At 46.4% G+C, this 20,357-nt stretch overlaps 1 protein-coding gene across 1 annotated transcript in view; it reads right to left on the bottom strand.

The window, feature by feature from the left end:
* Positions 1–360: 360 nt before the first annotated feature.
* LOC135552534 (glutamate receptor ionotropic, kainate 4-like) overlaps positions 361–20,357 on the bottom strand; it is a 221,640-nt gene continuing 201,643 nt past the window's right edge. Inside the window, exons 11-19 of the mRNA XM_064984212.1 lie at positions 19,298–19,501; positions 15,678–15,791; positions 8,924–9,033; positions 6,374–6,547; positions 4,104–4,269; positions 3,264–3,489; positions 2,493–2,621; positions 2,029–2,147; positions 361–858 (exon numbers count right to left, since the gene is read on the bottom strand). Coding sequence (XP_064840284.1) covers positions 457–858; positions 2,029–2,147; positions 2,493–2,621; positions 3,264–3,489; positions 4,104–4,269; positions 6,374–6,547; positions 8,924–9,033; positions 15,678–15,791; positions 19,298–19,501 — 1,644 coding nt within the window. The 3' untranslated portion in view covers positions 361–456. The remainder of the gene's footprint in view (positions 859–2,028; positions 2,148–2,492; positions 2,622–3,263; positions 3,490–4,103; positions 4,270–6,373; positions 6,548–8,923; positions 9,034–15,677; positions 15,792–19,297; positions 19,502–20,357) is intronic.

The following is a 20,357-nucleotide window of genomic DNA, read 5'->3' as shown; positions in this document are numbered from 1 at the left end:
ACAAATCAACAATTAGCACGAGTGACAGAAAATACTGCATAGTACAAATGCCCCATAACCTGTGTCCTTCACATCCTAGACAGGGCATAGGGCCTTCGAGACAGACAGCCCATACAGAGAGGTCGTGTCCCACCTCACGGACTTCCTCTGGTAGTCTCTATGGACATGTACAACGGGAGTTCCAACACTAAGCCCAGGGCATCATACCAGAGCTCCACTCAACTCCATGATCCCTTCCAGGGGGGACGTGCCCAGAATTTCCACAGCCAAAGCCCCAGTCACCGTCCTCCCAGGTCAAATACACCAGGATCAAGGCAGCTCCTGTCACAGTACCACATGACCTTCCCATGATGCCCCCCGTTGCCCTTGTGGAGATGTGCCTACTGGGTACAGTGGGTGTGTGGTGGTCTAGGTAGGTAAAAAGGGTTGTCCAGGTAAAGGGGGAGGGGGTCATTGTTATTCGGGTTCGCTGCTGTTGGTCGTTTTCTCCCACTCTATGCTCTCCTCGCTGTGGGTGGGCGAGGCGCCGTGGCTGGGGCCTCCCCCAGGACGCATGGCGCGCAGCCCCTGGAAGCGCCTGCACTCGGGGCAGATGCGGATGTGGCTGCAGCCACGCGCCACCAAAGCCGCCTCCTGCGCCAGTCTGTGGGAGAGGGGCTCGGAGAGGGGCAGGCCGGCGGCAGCGCCACACAACTTGCCATTGCTCAGGCTGACGGCAGCCGCCCTTGCCCGGCGCTCTTCCAGGGGCAGGGAGCGAGGACGGAGCATGGTTGTCCCCCGCCGACGCCTCAGCTGTAGGCTGTCCCGGCACAGGACGATCCCCTGGAGCTCCCGTAGCATCTCCTCACACACCGACAGCTGCAACACACACAGGGAGAGAGAGGGAAGAGAGAGAGACCGGGAGATCTCACTGACACACTGCAAGATCAGAGACTGACGGACAGACAACAGCCACACAAATAAGATAGAATCGGATGTACTGCACATTTAAATGTGACAATATCTAACAAAAGGAACTGAAGACGTAGTTTGTTGGGAAAATGTAACAACAACCTAGGGTCTTCAAAGAGAAACAGTCAACTGGCGGTTAAATATTGATATATTTCCTCTAGATTGTTTAACATTCTTATTTATTATATGAAATGATTGTGAAATATTGGTTACATTTTACATTTAGCCATTGTCATCTCCATAACACAAAACTAATTGCCCATATTGCCCAAACTGCATTAAATGGGCGTTACTGTATCTGTGTGTGCTAGTGTGCCTGTTTCCTCTCTGTGAGGAGAGAAGAACAGGGATGTAGTCACACAGTACATCTTTCTTACTGTGTTGGCCCATGTCATCTCCCTTTGTACCGTGTGATAGAAGGGATACGCTTACAGAGGCACTGTGTGGGTTATGAGCCATGCCATCTGACAAAAGTCAAATAAGTCAATCCAAATAAGCAACTCGATAGATAGACAGCTTGTACGCACACACACTCACTTCATTTCTGTAAACATGCTGGTTTATTTAGTTATTATAATAATTTTTTTATCACAGTGTATTGTATTGGGAACAAATCCAATTGAAAAAAAAAATCATATTTCCTAAAGAAAAACATGACAGCAGAAACGGAAATAATTTCAATGTCAAACCACGAAATGACGTCTCATTCAAATGTTAATTCAAATGGGGCTGATTTTTGAGGTTGTTCAAGAAGAAAATCACAGCATTTGAAGCCACATTCACTACCAGTGGAGGCAGCTGAAGTCTATTACCTAAAGGCCTGTAGATTGATAGATACTGTGTGTCGGGTATTATCTTTGGCTTTGTGCTGTAAGGTCTCGGAGGCAAATAAAGGCAATGGCGCCCACTCGGCAAGGGGTGGCGGGGATAGGAAGCTGTGTGTTTCCTCATGTGTGAGGCAGCATAGTGGGCTTGTGGGGATTGCTGCTCCTGGAGTTGAGCTGGGTCTGGGAGAAGAGAGCATCAGGGCGGGGAGAGGGAGACAAAGCAGATGCAGGTAAAATAGCCCTCTCTCACCTCTGTTCCGGGCGTCTGCCGCAGAAACCACATAAACTCCAGCACCGCCATGAAAATGGCCACCAGGAGACCACACACCAGCACCACGAAGATACCGCCTATGTTTTCCATGCCTAGTCCTGAGAGGGAGGGAGAGAGAGAAATAGAGAGAGTCACAAACGCACACACATATACAACACACATATATACACACACGCCCCCCCACTGTGCGCGCGCACACACACACACACACACACACACACACACACACACACACACACACACACACACACACACACACACACACACACACACACACACACACACACACACACACTCACACACTCACACACACACAGCATCTCAGTGACCCTGATACTACACCTGTCTAAATAGGGTGGTTAAGATGAGAGGGGGCGGACAAGGGGGATGGATGGATAGATGGATAGAGAGAGAGAGAATGACAGATGGAGGAGTAATAGCACCTTTGGCACGGTGATCCTCCTCCTTTGGACACTTGCCACCATCCCACCATTTCCTCTTCAAGATCTCTAGACGGTTGTCTTCTTGCAGCTTGAGGATGGCAAGGTCAAACTCATCCCGGTACACTGACCCTGAGGAGGGAGGAGATGTGCAGAGGGTCACCGCCCTGCAAAGGCCATCTCGTCAATGAGTGAGCATATCGATGAATTCCTGGGGGGTTTCCTGTAGCATGTGTTTTTATGCATTACGATGAGTGCAGTTTACAATAAGTGCTAGTCTATATGTGTGTGCGTCAACGTAACCTTCCTATGACCTATGGTTTGCATATCCCACACTGTATACCAAGGCAGTGTTTTCCAAATTGAACAAATACTGGTATGTGGCATGGCTGGGGGTTTCCGAGGACCGGTTTGGGAAACACTTTTCAGAGACAAAAACAAATGCATTTGCTGGTTTCACTTTGAACAGTAAAATATAGATTTTTGAAGCAGCAACTCCTGTTCATATCAAGAGTAGATTAAAATAATTTCACTCATTCCAGTTCGCTCCACTGTTCCTGGACTGTGAAAGGGATGTAGTGACAGCATTTCCTTTTCATAAAAACCGCACTAAGGAGAGTGAGCAGAGAAAACCCATCAATTTGCCCCCAGAAAAATGCCCGCTCCAGTTGGAGTTGTGTAAAATTGGTACTCTCTCCTTCTCCTTCTCCTACCTACCCACTCCTCCTTCTCCTCCATGCCCTTCTCTCCTCCCCATCTTCCCTCCACACTTACCCACTGGCATGCCGATGCCGTAGCCCTTGGTGTCCAGCAGACCTCCTATCTGAGTGAGGTTACAGTTGCGCTGCCGGTAGTACTCGTTCATGGTGCTCTCTAGCAGGTAGGCATAGTTGGAGTTGACCACGCGGGCGATGCCCTCCTCCGTGCTCTTCACAAACACACTGGGCTGCTTGGAGTGCATGAAGTTCCACATGCGCTGGTACGTCTGGTAGCGCGAGTTCTGTGATATAGGGGGGGGGGGTCATGTGACAAGAAGAGGGAGAAGAACGGTCAGATCTGGTCTGATCTGAGGGCTGAGAGCATGCTTTGGGCTCTGGAGAACAACAGAGGCCCCATAGGAATCTAAAGGAGAGAGAGAGGAGCTCCCTTTCGGTCTTTGTCTTTCTCTCGCTGTCTCCACCCTTTCTCTTTCTCTTTGACAGATGAAAGCCTGCTTTGAGGGCAGCTACATAGGCTGAAAGGAAAAGTCAGCGGCTGACCCACACTGCCTATCTCTCCAGGTGCAGCACTGAGCGTTCCTTCAGGGGGAAGAGGATATTGACAATCAGACAGGAAACAGATAAGCCATAGTCATTGGAGGTGGGAGCGGAGGACAGACAGTGAGGTGACAGGGTCTAAGAGAAGATCAGTGACAGGTCATCTATTATAGTGGAGGGGGCCATGTGTGTGGTATGCGCGTGTGTGTGTGTGTGTGTGTGTGTGTGTGTGTGTGTGTGTGTGTGTGTGTGTGTGTGTGTGTGTGTGTGTGTGTGTGCGTGTGTGCGTGCTTGTGTGTGTGCTTGTGTGTGTGTGTGTGTGTGTGTGTGTGTGTGTGTGTACGTGCGTGCCCTTCACCTGGAAGAAGGTCATGGTGGAGCCCCCGTGCATGGTGCCGTACTCGATGGCCGTCTGATCAGCCAGGTCGTCCACTGACTCGATGGGTACCTCCATCCTCTGGACAGTGAGGAAGGCAGCCAGGTTGGCCGTGTAGGACGAGATGATGATCAGGGTGAACGCCCACCTGGAGGGACAGAGCGAGCAGCAGTCAGACGTACCGACTGGGACTACCTCAGAGGTACAGTATCAGCTATAGACTCACACAGACTACCTCAGAGGTACAGTATCATCTATAGACTCACACAGACTACCTCAGTGGTACAGTATCAGCTATAGACTCACACAGACTACCTCAGAGGTACAGTATCATATTTAAACTCACACAGACTACCTCAGAGGTACAGTATCATATTTAGACTCACACAGACTACCTCAGAGGTACAATATCAGCTATAGACTCACACAGACTACCTCAGAGGTACAGTATCATTTATAGACTCACACAGACTACATGAGAGGTACAGTAGAGGTTTATGGTTCACTGTCTCAGGCAAAACCAATGAGTTATGGCATTCCGCAGGGGAGCGTGCTTGGGCCTCTACGGTTTTAACTGTATATAAAGAATATGAAAGATGCTTGGTCTTGCCGTATTTTCCTTTATGAGGATGGTGTCTCATCAAAAGTAAAACTATGTTGGAGAGCATTCTTAGCACAGAGCTTACTAACATTAGCAAATGGCTTGGAGATAATAAGCTATCTCTGCACATAGGTAAAACTGAGGCAATTACTTTTGGGTCCAGACCTAAATTGTGTAGGTCCTCTGAAATCAAAGTGGAGTTAGGGGGTGAGGTGCTGCCTACTAAAACCTATGTTAGCTACCTGGGATGCATCCTTGATGGAAGCTTGGGAGGTGTGAGCATGGCCAGTAAGGTGCTACGGAAGGTTAATGTCAGGACTACATCTTTGGCTAGAAAGTCCAAGCTGTTTGATAAGGACTCGCCACTGCCTTCATTCAATGCCATCTTGACTATGCTAGTACTTCCTGGTTTGGGGGCTTATCTAAGCTTCTGAAGGGGAAGCTACAGATAGCCCAGAATAAGCTGATCAGGGAAGTATTGAAGGTGAGTCCACGTACTCACATAGGCAGGAGCTGCTTTCAGGAACTCAACTGTCTGCTTGTTGAGGCTAGGGTGTCCCAGATTAGACTGAGTTTGGTTTGCAGGGGTATTTATGGTTCTGCGCCCCGATATCTAACTGATTACTTTCCCCGTGTTAGGAATGCACACAATCCCAGCACCAGATCAGGTGTTGCTAATGTGTGCTTATACAGGTTCAGGAGTAATGCCCGGGAAAGGTACTGTCTAGTATACTGGAGCCTCAGAGTGGAATGAGTTGCCTCTGCACATAAAAATGGCGTCCTCTCTGGGCATCTTTAAAAAATAAAGTCAAAAACTGTTTGATGTCTTCTGTGCCCATACGAATGACCCTTATGATTTAACTTGCAACGATGGGATAGATGTTCCTCTTCTTTGTTTTTATGTTTTGGTATCTCGCTGTCGTACTGTGTTCAACCGGGTTCGACCGTGCCTAGCCATCTTGTCTCAAGAGGACCACAATGGAAATAAGTACCAGACTTCATTGTGTGTTATCCTCCATGACTACATTCATGTGCATCTATGACTTTTTCAAGTTTTACGTGTGCTTGTTTTTTAAAAACGGTTGAATTAATGAACAAAATTAAGTATCATTTAAAGACTCACACAGACTACCTCAGCGGTACAGTATCAAGTATAGTATCAGACTCTTAATTGGATAGGAAATAGGAAGTATTCAGGGCCCAGATGGTAGGCTAATTGGAGCAGGGGCACATACATGATATGATCATAGCGTCGTCTTAAGGGTTTATAAGTGGTTGCTAATTAGAGGTTCACCTTTTTGCCTGTGGCCTTGACCTCTCTGCTGCAGCTTCAGGAACTTCAAAGTAACATTTTCCCATGTTTCCCTTATCATACTACTCAACCGAGCCGAGCTTACCTGCGCTAGCCTGTCTGGTTAACCATCCACCACATTACGGTTCTGGTGTGCATCGGGACAGATGTGCAAAGCCAAGGTGTCTAAGTCAAGCGGTATGATTTGTCAAGTACACTATTACCGTTTTCACACTACTGCGCCAAACCAAGCTGTGCTAAGCCAAAGGTGTGCTTGATGGGCCTGGTTACGCATCCACTATCGTTGCAGGAACTCTGCTGGAAAGGACCATGTGAGGGAAAAAATGCATTTGTACTCACCATACTCCACTGACACAGCGCGTGGAGAGGGCGCGGGGGGCGATGGTGGACCCCTGCTGCATGAACCCCCCCACAGGGAACCAGAAGCTGTTGCCTAGCGAGTATTGGTTGATGAGGAGGTTACAGCGCCCCTTCAGGCAGGGGTGGGGATTGTACCACTCGTAGGGGGTGAGTCTAAATAGACACACAGGCACACAAGTGAGAGAAATTAGAGGGGAAATACAACGACTTAAACAGTCAGCGAAGCACCAAGTCACCTTGAGTCCCATGAGGTGGTGTGAGGTGTCCCCCTGGGTCAGCCGAGGTACCCTCCCATACACCTGCTGCTGTCTGCTGTGAGTGAAAGCACTCTAATAAGCTACTAAATATGCTGTATGGAGCAGAAGATTGAGCTGCCATGACAGCTTCCGGTATATTATCGTGTTTGTAGAATGATACAAGTTCTAAAAAATGCATGCTTTGACTACTCGGGCAAATCTCCCAGGGTAATACTTAACCTCTTGAAACTCTAGGGGCGCTATATCATTTTTGGATAAAAAGACGTTCCCGTTTTAAGCGCAATATTTTGTCACAAAAAGATGCTCGACTATGCATATAATTGGTAGCTTTGGAAAGAAAACACTCTGACGTTTCCAGAACTGCAAAGATATTTTCTGTGCGTGCCCTAGAACGTGAGCTACAGGCAAAACCAAGATGAAACGGCATCCAGGAAATGAGCAGGATTTTTGAGGCTCCGTTTTCCATTGTCTTCTTATATGGCTGTGAATGCGAGAGGAATGAGTCTGCCCTTTCTGTCGTTTCCCCAAGGTGTCTGCAGCATTGTGACGTATTTGTAGGCATATCATTGGAAGATTGACCATAAGAGACCACATTTACCAGGTGTCCGCCCGGTGTCCTGCGCCGAAATTGGTGCGCAAACCTCAGCTGCAAGTATTTTTCCATGGAATTCAGAGAAGAAAGCAGGCTTCCACGAACGATATATCAATGAAGAGATATGTGAAAAAACACCTTGAGGATTGATTCCAAACAACGTTTGCCATGTTTCGGTCGATATTATGGAGTTAATTCGGAAAAAGTTTGACGTTGTTGGTGACTGAATTTTCGGTTCGTTTCGGTAGCCAAATGTGATGTACAAAACGGAGCGATTTCTCCTACACAAAGATGCTTTCAGGAAAAACTGAACATTTGCTATGTAACTGAGAGTCTCCTCATTGAAAACATCCGAAGCTCTTCAAAGGTAAATGATTTTATTTATTTGGTTATCTGGTTTTTGTGAAAATGTTGCGTGCTAAATGCTACTCAAAATGCTAAGCTAGCTTAGTATACTCTTACACAAATTAGTGAATAGCGATGGTTCAAAAGCATATTTTGAAAATCTGAGATGACAGTGTTGTTAAGAAAAGGCTAAGCTTTAGAGCAGGTGCATTATTTTCATTTTATTTGCGATTTTCAGAAATCGTTAACGTTACATTATGCTAATGAGCTTGAGGCTATAACTGTATACAGGTATTTTTCATAGCCAAACGTGAACAAAACGGAGCGATTTGTCCTACACAAATAATATTTTTTTGAAAAACTGAACATTTGCTATCTAACTGAGAGTCTCCTCATTGAAAACATCTGAAGTTCTTCAAAGGTACATGATTTTATTTGAATTATTTTCTTGTTTTTGTGAAAATGTTGCTGGCTGAATTCTAGGCTTATAGCCATGTTAGCAATCAATACTCTTACACAAATGCTTGTTTAGCTATGGTTGAAAAGCATATTTTGAAAATCTGAGATGACAGTGTTGTTAACAAAAGTCTAAGCTTGAGAGCAAATATATTTATTTCATTTCATTTGCGATTTTCATGAATAGTTAATGTTGCGTTATGCTAATGAGCTTGAGGCTATAAATAGAATCCCGGATCCGGGATTGCGCGACGCAACAGGTTAACACAAAGTGTAACACACTGTATATAGATCATTCAACATACAAATGAGTAAAGAATAATGGACTTCCAACGAATCAAATCACTTGGACCGTGATGTTAGCACACCATTGGCAACCCTTCCTCTCAGAATGTCTCGTTACAGTTGTTGTCGTCGTCACTGCTCAGGGTTAGGTTGTCTTCTTGTATTGTTGCTTTTTAAATGTACCCGATTTTTCGTTCAGGCACATGACATCAACATTTCATCAAGATGGTTCCACTTCCATCAACTTTCAAAATCATCACCTTTCAAAATGACAAAGGTGTCCCCCCACCCCGTTTTTCACCTCACCAAAATAAAATAACTTTTTTACACAATAAATACATACAAGATTATATCAAGGGGTTGCTGCCTGCTACTAAATCATCTCTCCTTCCTATTGAAGTGTGCACTCGTTCACGACTCCATGACCTATAGGGAATTTACAAATACCAGTCATTTCCTATCAAATCCATGAACAACTGCACAATTATTGAGACACAACACGTGTGTACTGTTGTTGTACTGCATATGACATGTCAGTTCCTCCAAAGCACCAGTAGATGTCAATGTGGAGCTGAGAGGAGTTGGAAGACTCACCTGGCAACCAGAAAGAGCACACAGCTGACTGCCAGGTAGGCTAGCAGCATGAAGAGCCACACCCCAGGGGAGAAAGGGTCTAGGAAGGAGAAGTAGCCAGGTCTGCGGCCCTACAACACACACACACACACACACACACACACACACACACACACACACACACACACACACACACACACACACACACACACACACACACACACACAAGGAGAGAGAGAGAGAGAGAGAGAGAGAGAGAGAGAGAGAGAGAGAGGAGAGAGAGAGGGAGAGAGAGACAGGTGGTTAGCTACATTACATACACACAGATACACCCTAAGCCAGTACATCTGCTACAGATTTATCCCTGTGACTGAACGTTCAAGTGTTTACTATGACTGTCTCCAGTCATAGTAATGGGGTTCATAGTAATGGTAGGACATGGGGTTAATTTATATTGCTTCATTATTTAGCACCGATTGCCATTGTCCACAAAATGAAACAAACCAATTACATCTGAAATAGAGCTCTGGAAAACGCATGGTTGAAAGTGACTGCAGAAGGCCAGTGCACCAGCTAGTGGCAATTACATTATATTCAATGGACATGGAGAAACCCAAACCAGTACAGTCCATCAAAGACAAGAACTGTAAGGACGGACGTGGTGTTGTTAGGGGCAACAGCACAGCTATCTGACATCAAATGTGGCCTCACTGTGTATTCTTAAGAATATGTCATAAGAATAGGTCTACTCTTACAATAAGCTGTTTGACCACTTACAGTAAATGTAACTTGTACCATCAATTCACCAAGACGACAATCCTCTTGATAATAAGCAATACAACATGCATGTAATGCAAATGCTCCCTCCCCCCCAAAAATATATTGCGAGGGGAAAGGATTTAAGGGCATCTAAAAATGTTAATGATGAATTAATCCATAATTAGGCCTGGTTGAGGTCGGATATTCATTAATGTGTCTGTAATCACTCCTGTATTAGTGTAATTGAGAAACATAGGAGTGGAGCTGGAGATTTCTAATTACAGTAGAGAGAATTAGGACTGTCTGAGGAGCCTGGTGCTACCAGCTGATGGAGGCTTGCCGGTGAAAATGATCCATTTATGGTACCAGCGTCACCGTACTCTCTGTTAGGGGGACTCTGTAATGGTACTCAAACTGGTCAGAGGCCATTCTAGTGCCGGAGAGAGTCTTGAAACGAGTAAGGGTAGTGTGTGTGTGTGTGTGTGTGTGTGAGTATCTTTTTTGAGGATGTGACCGCAGGGTTCAAACCCGGGTCTCCTGCATGCCACAAGACTGTCTTAGCCCACTGAGTTAAAGGCATTCCAAACCACCTCGGTTACGAAGGCAAGGGTGTACATTAAAAGGTCATGCCAATAACGGTGCAATGCAGTGGCAACTCCTGCGAGAACATATCGGCGAAACGTAACTAGGTGAAGGTTGTGCTGACACGAGGCGTCTCGCGGTCATCCAATCTGGTGCCAAGTGAAGCGAGCATTTTGTTTACAGAGCTCCTCTATTTAATCCCCTGTTTAGTTTCCACTAAGGGACCATTAAGGAAGGGCAGAGCTGTTGAGGAGACAAGCACAACACTAGCAGATGGAAAAGATCAGAGAGAGAGAGAGAGAGAGAGAAATAGAAAGAGATTGATGGATGGAGGGGGAGAGAGAGAGAGAGAGAGGGAGAGAGAGGGAGAGAGAGAGGGAGAGAGAGAGAGAAATAGAAAGAGAGGGATGGATGGATGGATGGAGGGGGTGAGAGAGAGAGACGGAGAGAGAGGGAGAGAGAGAGAGAGAGAGAGAGAGAGAAATAGAAAGAGAGGGATGGATGGAGGGGGAGAGAGAGAGAGGGAGAGAGAGGGAGAGTGAGAGAGAGAGAAATAGAAAGAGATGGATGGATGGAAGGGAGAGAGAGAGAGAGGGAGAGAGAGAGAGAGAGAGAGAGAGAGAGAGAGAGAAATAGAAAGAGATGGATGGATGGAAGGGAGAGAGAGAGGGAGAGAGAGAGAGAGAGAGAGAGAGAGAGAGAGAGAAATAGAAAGAGAGGGATGGATGGAGGGGGAGAGAGAGGGAGAGAGAGAGAGAGAGAGAGAGAAATAGAAATAGAAAGAGAGGGATGGATGGAGGGGGAGAGAGACATACTGCACAATGACACTATGAAGTGAGCTCAACTTTCAGGAAGTAACGGCGGCACATAGAACAGAAACGTCGGCACACCGGATATAATGTAAACAGTTGCCTAGGAGAATCCAAAAATGCATGTGCAGAGTGAAAAGGACTGACAAAGGGAAGGTCTGTGTGGCCAAACGGTATTTTTTGAGGTTAAACCTTGAAAGTGTTACCGTAGTATGTTTGTATTCTCTAGGCATTTCTATCAAGTATGGCTCAGCCAGCCATTCTATTTGCTTGTGTAAAGCCACTTGAGCATTTTCTACTCGTGTCCTGTATTCAACAGCAGCTCATTCACCTGTGGCCCCTCAGACATCTCAGCACAGCACTGTTAAAACTGGGCGTTGGAGCTCATTTTGACAACCAATTTGAAATGAAATTAAACATATGCATTTTGTTTGGCATATTTTATCATCTCAACCAATGACATTTAGTAAAATTATCATGTGGTTTTCATTTTAACACCCATTCAAAGATGGCTGGAAAACCTCATGTACGACACATTTTTTTGTACTAATTTATGTATAAAATTGGAAATTAGAAGGTTGTAAAATGTTGTGGGCCTTTAAACCACCATTTAAGAATGATTCAATTACTAATATGTTTACAATTTTAAGAACTCTTGAAAAGTATGCTCTATCCGGTGGTTGAGTTGCCCATTAAAGGAATGCTATTAAGTCAAAGTTAGTGATACTTGACTTTGATATTTATTTGTCAGTGCAAATACAACAATTCTTCCAAATCCATATAATTATTTACTGCCAGCACATTCATTTACATGCATTTGAATATTAATATTATGACACACAAATGTATCACACTTCATTCTTATTTGATATCATTCCTCATTTACCTAGGCCTATCTTCCATTATAAGTAAATGAAACAGATATCATTTTAATGAAAAAGTATATGCAAATTCCAAAACAAAATGTATTTACTCTAATTGGGCAACCCAACCGTCTGGGTGAGATGTTTGCGATGCATTATTTATCAAAGTTTATGTCATGCAAACAAAAATTCTCCATAAATAGCCTATATTGAGGCTATATACACATACTTTGCAGAACAATACTTTTTAGGATATTTGTTTTTCTTGATGTGCCAGTTAAAGGGTTAAGTTGGTAAAATGTTATTCTGTGTGTGTTTGTGTACTGGGCGATGGAGGGAGGGAGGTAGGTAGGGATGGCAAGCTGTGACGGTACGTTTGTTCCTTCTCAAATAGGAGAGAGAGCCCCCTCAGCCTGTCAGGAAGCCCTTTGAGGTGCCAGTCATCTGCACTGATCTGTAGTCAAGGTGGGCATCCCGACTGGTGAAGGCAGCTACGATCACAACAGGTCATTTTGTTTGGTAACACTTTACTTGAAGCCTGAAGGTATAATGGATTATAACTTGTTATATACAAATACGCACCTATGACACATTATACAGTTTATAACATGTAATGGCTCTTTCTTTTACAATTTAGACATTGCGGGAAAGCGGGAATTGAACCCTGGTCTCTCGGATCATGTGCCAAAAGTCAGGCCCGTTACCACTCAACCATTGGCTCTGCACTGTACAACAGGTACATAAATAAAGACTGTACTCGTGACTGTATCCAGGCATGTATGGCACTCTGACGAGATAGGAAGGTCTTTGTTGGACATGGGCTTTACTGAGTGCAATAATAATCATCATCCCATCAAATGGAGAACCGGGGGAGAGGAAGAGAGGAGACAGGAGGCACCGGTTGTGACAACTGCCTCATTGCCCATGCTGATTTTACAAGCCAATCCAAACAATCGGAAATGAAGCGTTATACAAACCCCTCTCCCCATAGGCTCTACTTTGTGTTAAGTGGCGGGATATAAGAACTTTAGCACCGAGTTTCTAAACCCAGAGGCGCAACATCACGAGACTTCCCGGGAACGCTTGTGAAGCAGACCAAGCAGACCAGGCTGGGGTTTGAGAAGTCAATGAGAGAGAAGTGGAAACTTCTTCCTTCGCACAAACTGGATTCGAGCCATTGTCTTAAGTAGTTGAAGTTGTTATTTCTCCAACCTCGTGAAAGTGACAAGCAGGTTTTCATTTTTGTCAAAAACAACTTTTTTTATCAAAAGGTTGCCTTCGATTTGACTGTCTGCACATGCGCAGTTCGGAACGAGACGACCACTAGACCCGATGACGTGTGTCTGTGCACGAGTTCAGCTCGCCAACGTCGCCATGACATTGCCTTGGGGATTTCTATTGGAGAAGCTATCTCTATCTTCATACTGTACGGTCGATACCTTTAGTGAGTTCAAGGATTTCACCAGCCTATCATATCCCTCTTCCCGCCCTTTATTGTCATTCCCCACGTATTCAACCTAGGAGGGAGGCGGGACTGCACTACAGAAACACACCGAGTGAAGGAGAGCAGCACGTCTTTTTTCAAACGCCGGCCACCTTAAGAGATGCGTCCCTATTCGTGGCCCGCCACTCGCATCCCTGCTATTATGGTCTCCGTGAACACGGAGGCGGAGGAGTTCTGTTTACGTGGCGAAAGGTGGGGGGGGGGCTGCTGATTTGCGCTGGCCCAGATTCCCTCAGTGCTCTCTCCCGCAGGAGAGGGTAGTGGGGAAGGTGGAGGTTGGGGCGAGATTGGAGGAGGGCAGGAACACTCAATCAGGATCCCAGTGCAACACTCCTACAAGGCAGCTCGCGAATGTGACACCTCGTGAATGTGACACCCTCAATAGTCTCTCTTTCTCTTCTCCATTCTCTCTCTGTCTGTCTTTACTACTACTACTAGGTGGGAGGGATTGGTGGAAAGATGTCCTCAGAACATAGAAGTGGGGGATGATGAGAAAGGGGGTTTGATGAAACAAGTGGACAGATCGGGGGAGTGGTAAAGCCTCGAAGTATACTCCAAGATGGAAGAGGAAGGACGTAGGGTAATCAAAAGAGTGACTGTCGCTCTCTCCCAAAACATTTTACAAAACAAACCAGTCAATCAAGATAATCAAAAGGAGATTAAGAGCACACAGGCACACACACACACACACACACACACACACACACACACACACACACACACACACACACACACACACACACACTATTGGGGTGCACCATGGATAGAAATAAATTAAACTGTAGTAGGCAGGGCCAGACTAACGCATTTGGGGCCCCAGTGCATCTACTTCCAGGGGCACATGCCCTGTATACCTGTTCAGTAATTCAGCCCTGGTAGCAAGCCTATTCTACCACCATGCAGCAGGTCATTAAAAATCAACAGGCTTCTCTATTTTACTCCATTTTCCATTGTTATTGATCAGGCTGAGAATTTCAATCATAGTCTGAAATAAGCAGCAGGGTCCCTTGTAGAAATCACTGCGTCAGAGATCAATAGCTAGTGGATTAAACCTAAACAATTGCAGTCACAGAAATTCTAATATTGAATGGTGGAGCTGGAGCCTTGTAGCTCTGTGTGAGACCTAAGAGATTGCCAAGGGGCGCTGGGAGGGAGGGAGTCCTGGGTAGAGAGATGAAGAGAGAAGAAGAAGGAGACACCAGGGACAGGTACTGTGTAAAGACTCCAGACAGACAGATAGACAGAGAGACAGAGAGAGATCAGTGCAGCAGACCCTCACACTTTGTAGTTAGTCTCTTCCGCCCGTCACTCCTGATCTTAAGCTGTGGAGGCTCCACATCCCTCTCTGCCAGTTACCTTACGCATGGTCTTCATCCCTCTATCCCTCCCCCTCTCTGTCTGTCTGCGCCTGCATCGTTAGGGCAGTAGGAGTGTGTGTGTGTATGTGTGTGTGTGTGTGTGTGTGTGTCAATCTTGCACCGCAGTGTGTGTGGGCTTCCCCTCTCCTCCTCCACGCCGCGTCAGCTCGCAGGAACACGCCGATGAGCATGTTCCAACACGTCAGCAGTAGCAGCAGCCCGCCGCAGAGGTAATACGGCAGCCTACTTACTGTGCACCTGCTGCTATCGATTCATTTGACCAACTGTTGGCCCAATGGAGCCTCTCTCCTGGCAGCTACACCTATTAGCACCAAGGAAAAGTGGAGGGACGCAGATGGGGGGACAGGGGCGGCAGTGAGTAAATGCCCTACTGGGACGCCATATTAATGTTTTACACACCACCGCTCGGTCTGAAGCTGCTCCATCCGGCCGGTGGCCAGAGGAGATACCAGCGTGTCACCTTGGATACTGGGGGAAGGGCTTTGATTAATGGTTGGCTGGTGTTAAAGCATAGAAACAGCCGTATTGGATTTCCACAACTGTTGCCTGGGTCTTGTTCTATACGCAGGGCTCAGGGCTGTTATTGGTGCGAATTAGATCCCATTCAAAATCAGAGGAGAAGTGAGATTGGGAATGAAAGGTCGATTCACACCATCTGTTTCTCTGGCGGAGGTAGAGAGAGGAGAGGGATGTAGTGAGAGGAGGAGAGGGGCTGAACCCGTCTCCCAGACCGAGGCTGATGATTGGCCGCTAGGTCATTAGCCACGGTCCACTGACTCCCGTGGTGCCTGGGGTGTGGGGTCGGTGCAAGCTGTTTGTAGGGGTCAGGCGTCAGCCAGGTTGTTTGTAGGGGTGGGAGAGGTCAGAGGTTAGTCTTACCAAGTGCACACGGTACATGATGCTGATTCCCAGGGTCATAAAAGGCTTGGAGAAATCGATGACCTTCTCCCTCTCCGCGGTGATGGTGAGCCCCGCTACGGCTAGGTCCGCTTTCTGGAATAGACACGTACGCACCCACACACAGACACACACACACACACACACACACACACACACACACACACACACACACACACACACACACACACACACACACACACACACACACACACACACACACACACACACACACACACACACACACACACACAAACACCGCACCAAACATTCAGATATGCACAGATAGGTAAAGTTACAGTAGCAAAAGTTGGGTTGTGGTGGTGGAAATGCATGGAAACTAAGTAGTAAGTAGGCGACTAGTGTAATTCCACACCTACTGTGCTGCCATTGTTGTCCGTGATGCATAGTCTGCCAGCAGTAAGTATGTAGCGCAATCCACCACTGGCTTTGTGTCCAAGAGCTGACTCACGCAGGACACCAGGGAGAACTGAGTGCAGAACAAAGGGGAGGGCCTGTGTCCCAAATGACACCCTGTTTACTGTGTAGTGCACTGCTTCTGAGCAGGACACATAGGGCTTTGGTAAAAATGTGTGCCATTTGAAACACACAGAGTGCAATGTTTTTGCGAGCAGGCGAAGGGCAGATTGTTATGACAAATAACTTGACACAGCAGCCAGTCAGCCAGCCAGGCCGAGTCAGCCAGCCAGTCAGCCAGCCAGGCCGAGCCAGCCAGCCAGCCAGCCAGCCAGCCGGCCGGTCAGTCAGTGCTACTGGGCATAGTAGGGCTGTGGCGGTGGCTGCTCAATCCCACTAATCATCCGACGCTACAAAGTGCATCTGCAAGGGATTTTCATCTCTCCTGGGACCCAGTGCAACCCTATGCTGCTCTTTGTCTTTTGCAGTTGGAAAATAAGAGGATTGTCAGAGCTCAACTCTAAATGAGAGGAGAGCCTGCCTGCCTACAGTGCTGGATCTGGCCATCAGCATTCATGACCCTATTTTTTTTTACCCATCAGCCCCTTTTCTGATTGTCGGGCCAAGTGAGTGTGCCCACCGTTAACTTGGCTAGAAGGCTCTGTCCAAAAGAATCTGTGGAAGTATTTTGCTCTCACTCATCATCAGTTAGGGCCATGCCATTATGGTCACAGTGCACCTTGACACACAAAATAAATGAACTAGCAAACAAATATGGACCAATCAAGAAGATGAACTTTGTTTGAGACACAGTATAGACAGTAGTATAGCTGTAGGGGTCTTGTTATGTTGTAATGTACCTTGGCAAGTGGGTATCATACACCTTTCATTGGTCCTATGAGGGACTCTGCCTATCAGAATGCCTTTATCTGAGAGCAGCAGTTGAGAACAGAGAGAGAGACCGAGAGAGAGGGGTGCAGGGGACTTTTCACAGCGTCTGTTTGAGTACACGCCCCTGAAGAAGTTGACCAGGCCTGTCCGGAATAACTTGAACAGCGAAAACAGAGCTCCATGTGCTCACACAGTGGTGAACAAGGTCTGGGAGGCTTTTTAGTGGTTGTTTTACAGTGTTTTCACTGACAACAACACTGAATGCACAAGCAAACCCAGGCATTTAGCCAACCCCCAGCAAGCCCCAATGCAACAACAAAAAGGCAACAAAAAAATCAACAATAGAAAGAAGTCACTGCTCCTCTGAAAAAGGAACATGGAACCGTAGCGGCTGCTGAAATATTGATGCACCTATTGAATATTAATATTGATTACTGGACTCTAACAGCTATTCAAAGTATTCTGGGGGGAGAAAGAGAGAGAGATAGAGAAAACAAACGGTATAAAGTCAGCTTTTAAATAATGCATCGTTGTATTCTTTCCCCATGCCACCACACTTGTTTCCACTTTCGCTCAATCATAAGATTGTGCCCCAGAAAAAAAAGAGAGATAGGGAAAAAAATCTAAGCCGTCCCTACAGCTGCTGAATAATGCATTGAGTTAGAGGTTCCCCACTGTACGTGGCATTTCATCTTCCCGCTAGGGCTTTGTCTCCATCTCTATGGCTGCTTAAAGTAAAGCCCCCGTCCCCAGCTAGCAGACTGTAGCCTTGCATAGGAAGCTTGTGGAAAGCTGGGCCATACATTCTCTTCTCTCAGCGTTCACTCTACTTTTCTGTGTTAACCCTGTCAGCCACCATAGGTTAGCTACAGTACAACCTCTCTTCTCTCCCCCTCTCTTCCTCCCTCTCCTCCTCCTCTTCTCTATTCTTCTCCTCGATTGTCCTTTCCATTTTTAAGGTCTTCCCCGAGAGTGGAGCTCAGAGGCAGGGACCCAGTGATCCCACACCTTCCCGCTCTGTCTCCCCTCGACCTTCACCCTTTCCGACGTTCCTCGGTACTCCAGCACTCCGTAGCAGTATCGTGTGAGGCGCAATTAGACAGAGTGGCGACCTCCTCAAGGTCACCAAACCAGATACAACTTGCAGGGGGGACAAATTGATACAATAATAAGAGTAGGCAATCCTTTCTTTATTTCCTTAATGGCTTTGCATCACCAGCTGCTGGTTCGCTGGGCCCTTTTCTGTGCTGTGTGTGTCTGCTCAAGGGTGTCTGGGGCTAATGGAGATTCATTAGGACAAGATAAGCTGTGCCCGAGTGGGAAGGGTGAACGGAACACAGCCACGGCCGCGTCCCAAGTGGCCCCCTATATGACCCGAGCCCTGGTCAAAAGTAGTGTACGACAAAGGGAGTAGGGTGCCATTTGGGGCGGCGCCACTCAAGACTCTGTGTCGTCCGGATCGGGCATCATCTGGACTAATTAACAGCCGTCCTCGTCCTGCTCCTCTGCGACACTCTTGTTCTCCTCCTCCTCCTCCTCCTCCACTACGCTACTCCTACTACTTCTCCTATTCTCCTCTTTCTCCTCTTTCTCCTCCTCATCACATCTCTGCATGGTTACATCCCCTTACTGTAGAATGCTCTGAATGTGAAAACATCAATCAATTGCTTTGGGCACTACTTTTCTCGATCACTGGGGACATGTTTCACTACGAGACACTCAGCCTATCACGTATCAGATGGAATCATTTGACCCTGGAGTCCACGGAGACACAGTATGTCTGCACACATAACACCCACATATAGGCTCCCGTACACACTAAAGTTGTACAACTGATGCAACGCATTTGGCATAACGGTTGTAATACAACGGAGAGCTATCCCGCCAAAAAAAGACGTACACAAGCATTGTGGATCCAGAGAACACAATGGTTGTGTACACATTTCCGTGACGACAAACTCTCCATTATGCCACGAACAGAGGGTATCAGTTGTATCACTATCATTGTGTGAAGGGATTTGTTAGGGGTGATCTGGCTGTAAACAGTCCTGATTAGTATAAAGCACTTTGTGACGCGTTGTTGTTAAAAAGGCGACATTAATAACATTTGATTGAGTTTTGATGAATTGGTCTATAGTCCGAGTGGCATTATGCTGTGAAGTGGTAGAGGGGGGTAAATGGTAGGGATATGGATGGTGATGGTAGGGCCCAGAGTTTTCCTGATCAAGTCATGTGGTTGGGAAAAACTCCTGGCCCTATTAATAAGGTTGACTATAGGAAGCTGCTGCTCTTACCCTGGAGATGAGCTCTCCCACCATGCCCGTCCAGGTACCGTTGGTCCCCGATACCCCGTACACCCCGTCCCCCACCAGATTGATGCAGTACTTGAACTTCAAGATGTCCGCCAGCTCCTTCAGCATGTCCACACAGAATCCCTCATAGCGCTCGTTCCCTTCCATCTCCTGGTGGTTCGGTCGCAGCATCACGTAAGGGTTCTCCTGCAAAGGGACACAGATGTAGCAAAGCACATGTAGAACGCCATGACAATGTGGCGACCTTAACCCAATACCTAGCAACCTCGGACATAACGAGTAGAACATAGCATATAGTATAGCCTAACCTAGTGTAGCATAGCATAACATCATGTCAGTCTTGACAACTTCTCATTTGTTTAAACCTTTATTTAACTAGGCAAGTCAGTTAAGAACAAATTCTTATTTACAATGACGGCCAAGGAACAGTGAGTTAACTGCCTTGTTCAGGGGCATCAATTAATTTTGCCACCGTACTTGGCAGGGGGGGGAACAAAAGCACTCGGACACCTGCCACTGTCCTGTCTGGCACCTCTGCCGACTGTTTTACAACCCTGTTTTTGACTCACTCTTTCTTAAAGTTTGTTCATAATTTATGATTAGTTTTTTTTCATAATGTTGAGCAAGCAGCTCAATGATTTCAATTTGGGGGGTTAAGAGAGATTCATCAACCAATCAGGGATCCACATTTTACGCCAGCCACCCGAGTTAAAAGACTAGATGTGCTTACTTTTGGGGAGAATGGTTTAATAAAGCGTGCATCAAATCTTGACTGCTGCAGCCCACATGGAAAAATACTATAGTGTATACTATGGTAGGGATACTATAGTATTCACTGTAGGATTTCCGCGGACTTTACTGTTTAGTGAGTTTCCACAAAAACACTACAGTGAATACTGTAGTATTTACTGTAGTATACTGTAGTATTTACAGTTTACTATAGTATAAATACTGTCGTAAAAAATAATAGTATATACTATAGTATTTGCAGACTGTAGTCTAGGGTAGTCTAGGGTAGGATTTACTGTAGTGTTTTTGCAGA

This window comes from Oncorhynchus masou, chromosome 13 (assembly GCF_036934945.1).
Source record: "Oncorhynchus masou masou isolate Uvic2021 chromosome 13, UVic_Omas_1.1, whole genome shotgun sequence".
Lineage (NCBI taxonomy): Eukaryota > Metazoa > Chordata > Actinopteri > Salmoniformes > Salmonidae > Oncorhynchus > Oncorhynchus masou.
Note: the sequence above shows the minus strand (reverse complement) of the source record. Positions and strands in the feature narration are given on the sequence as shown.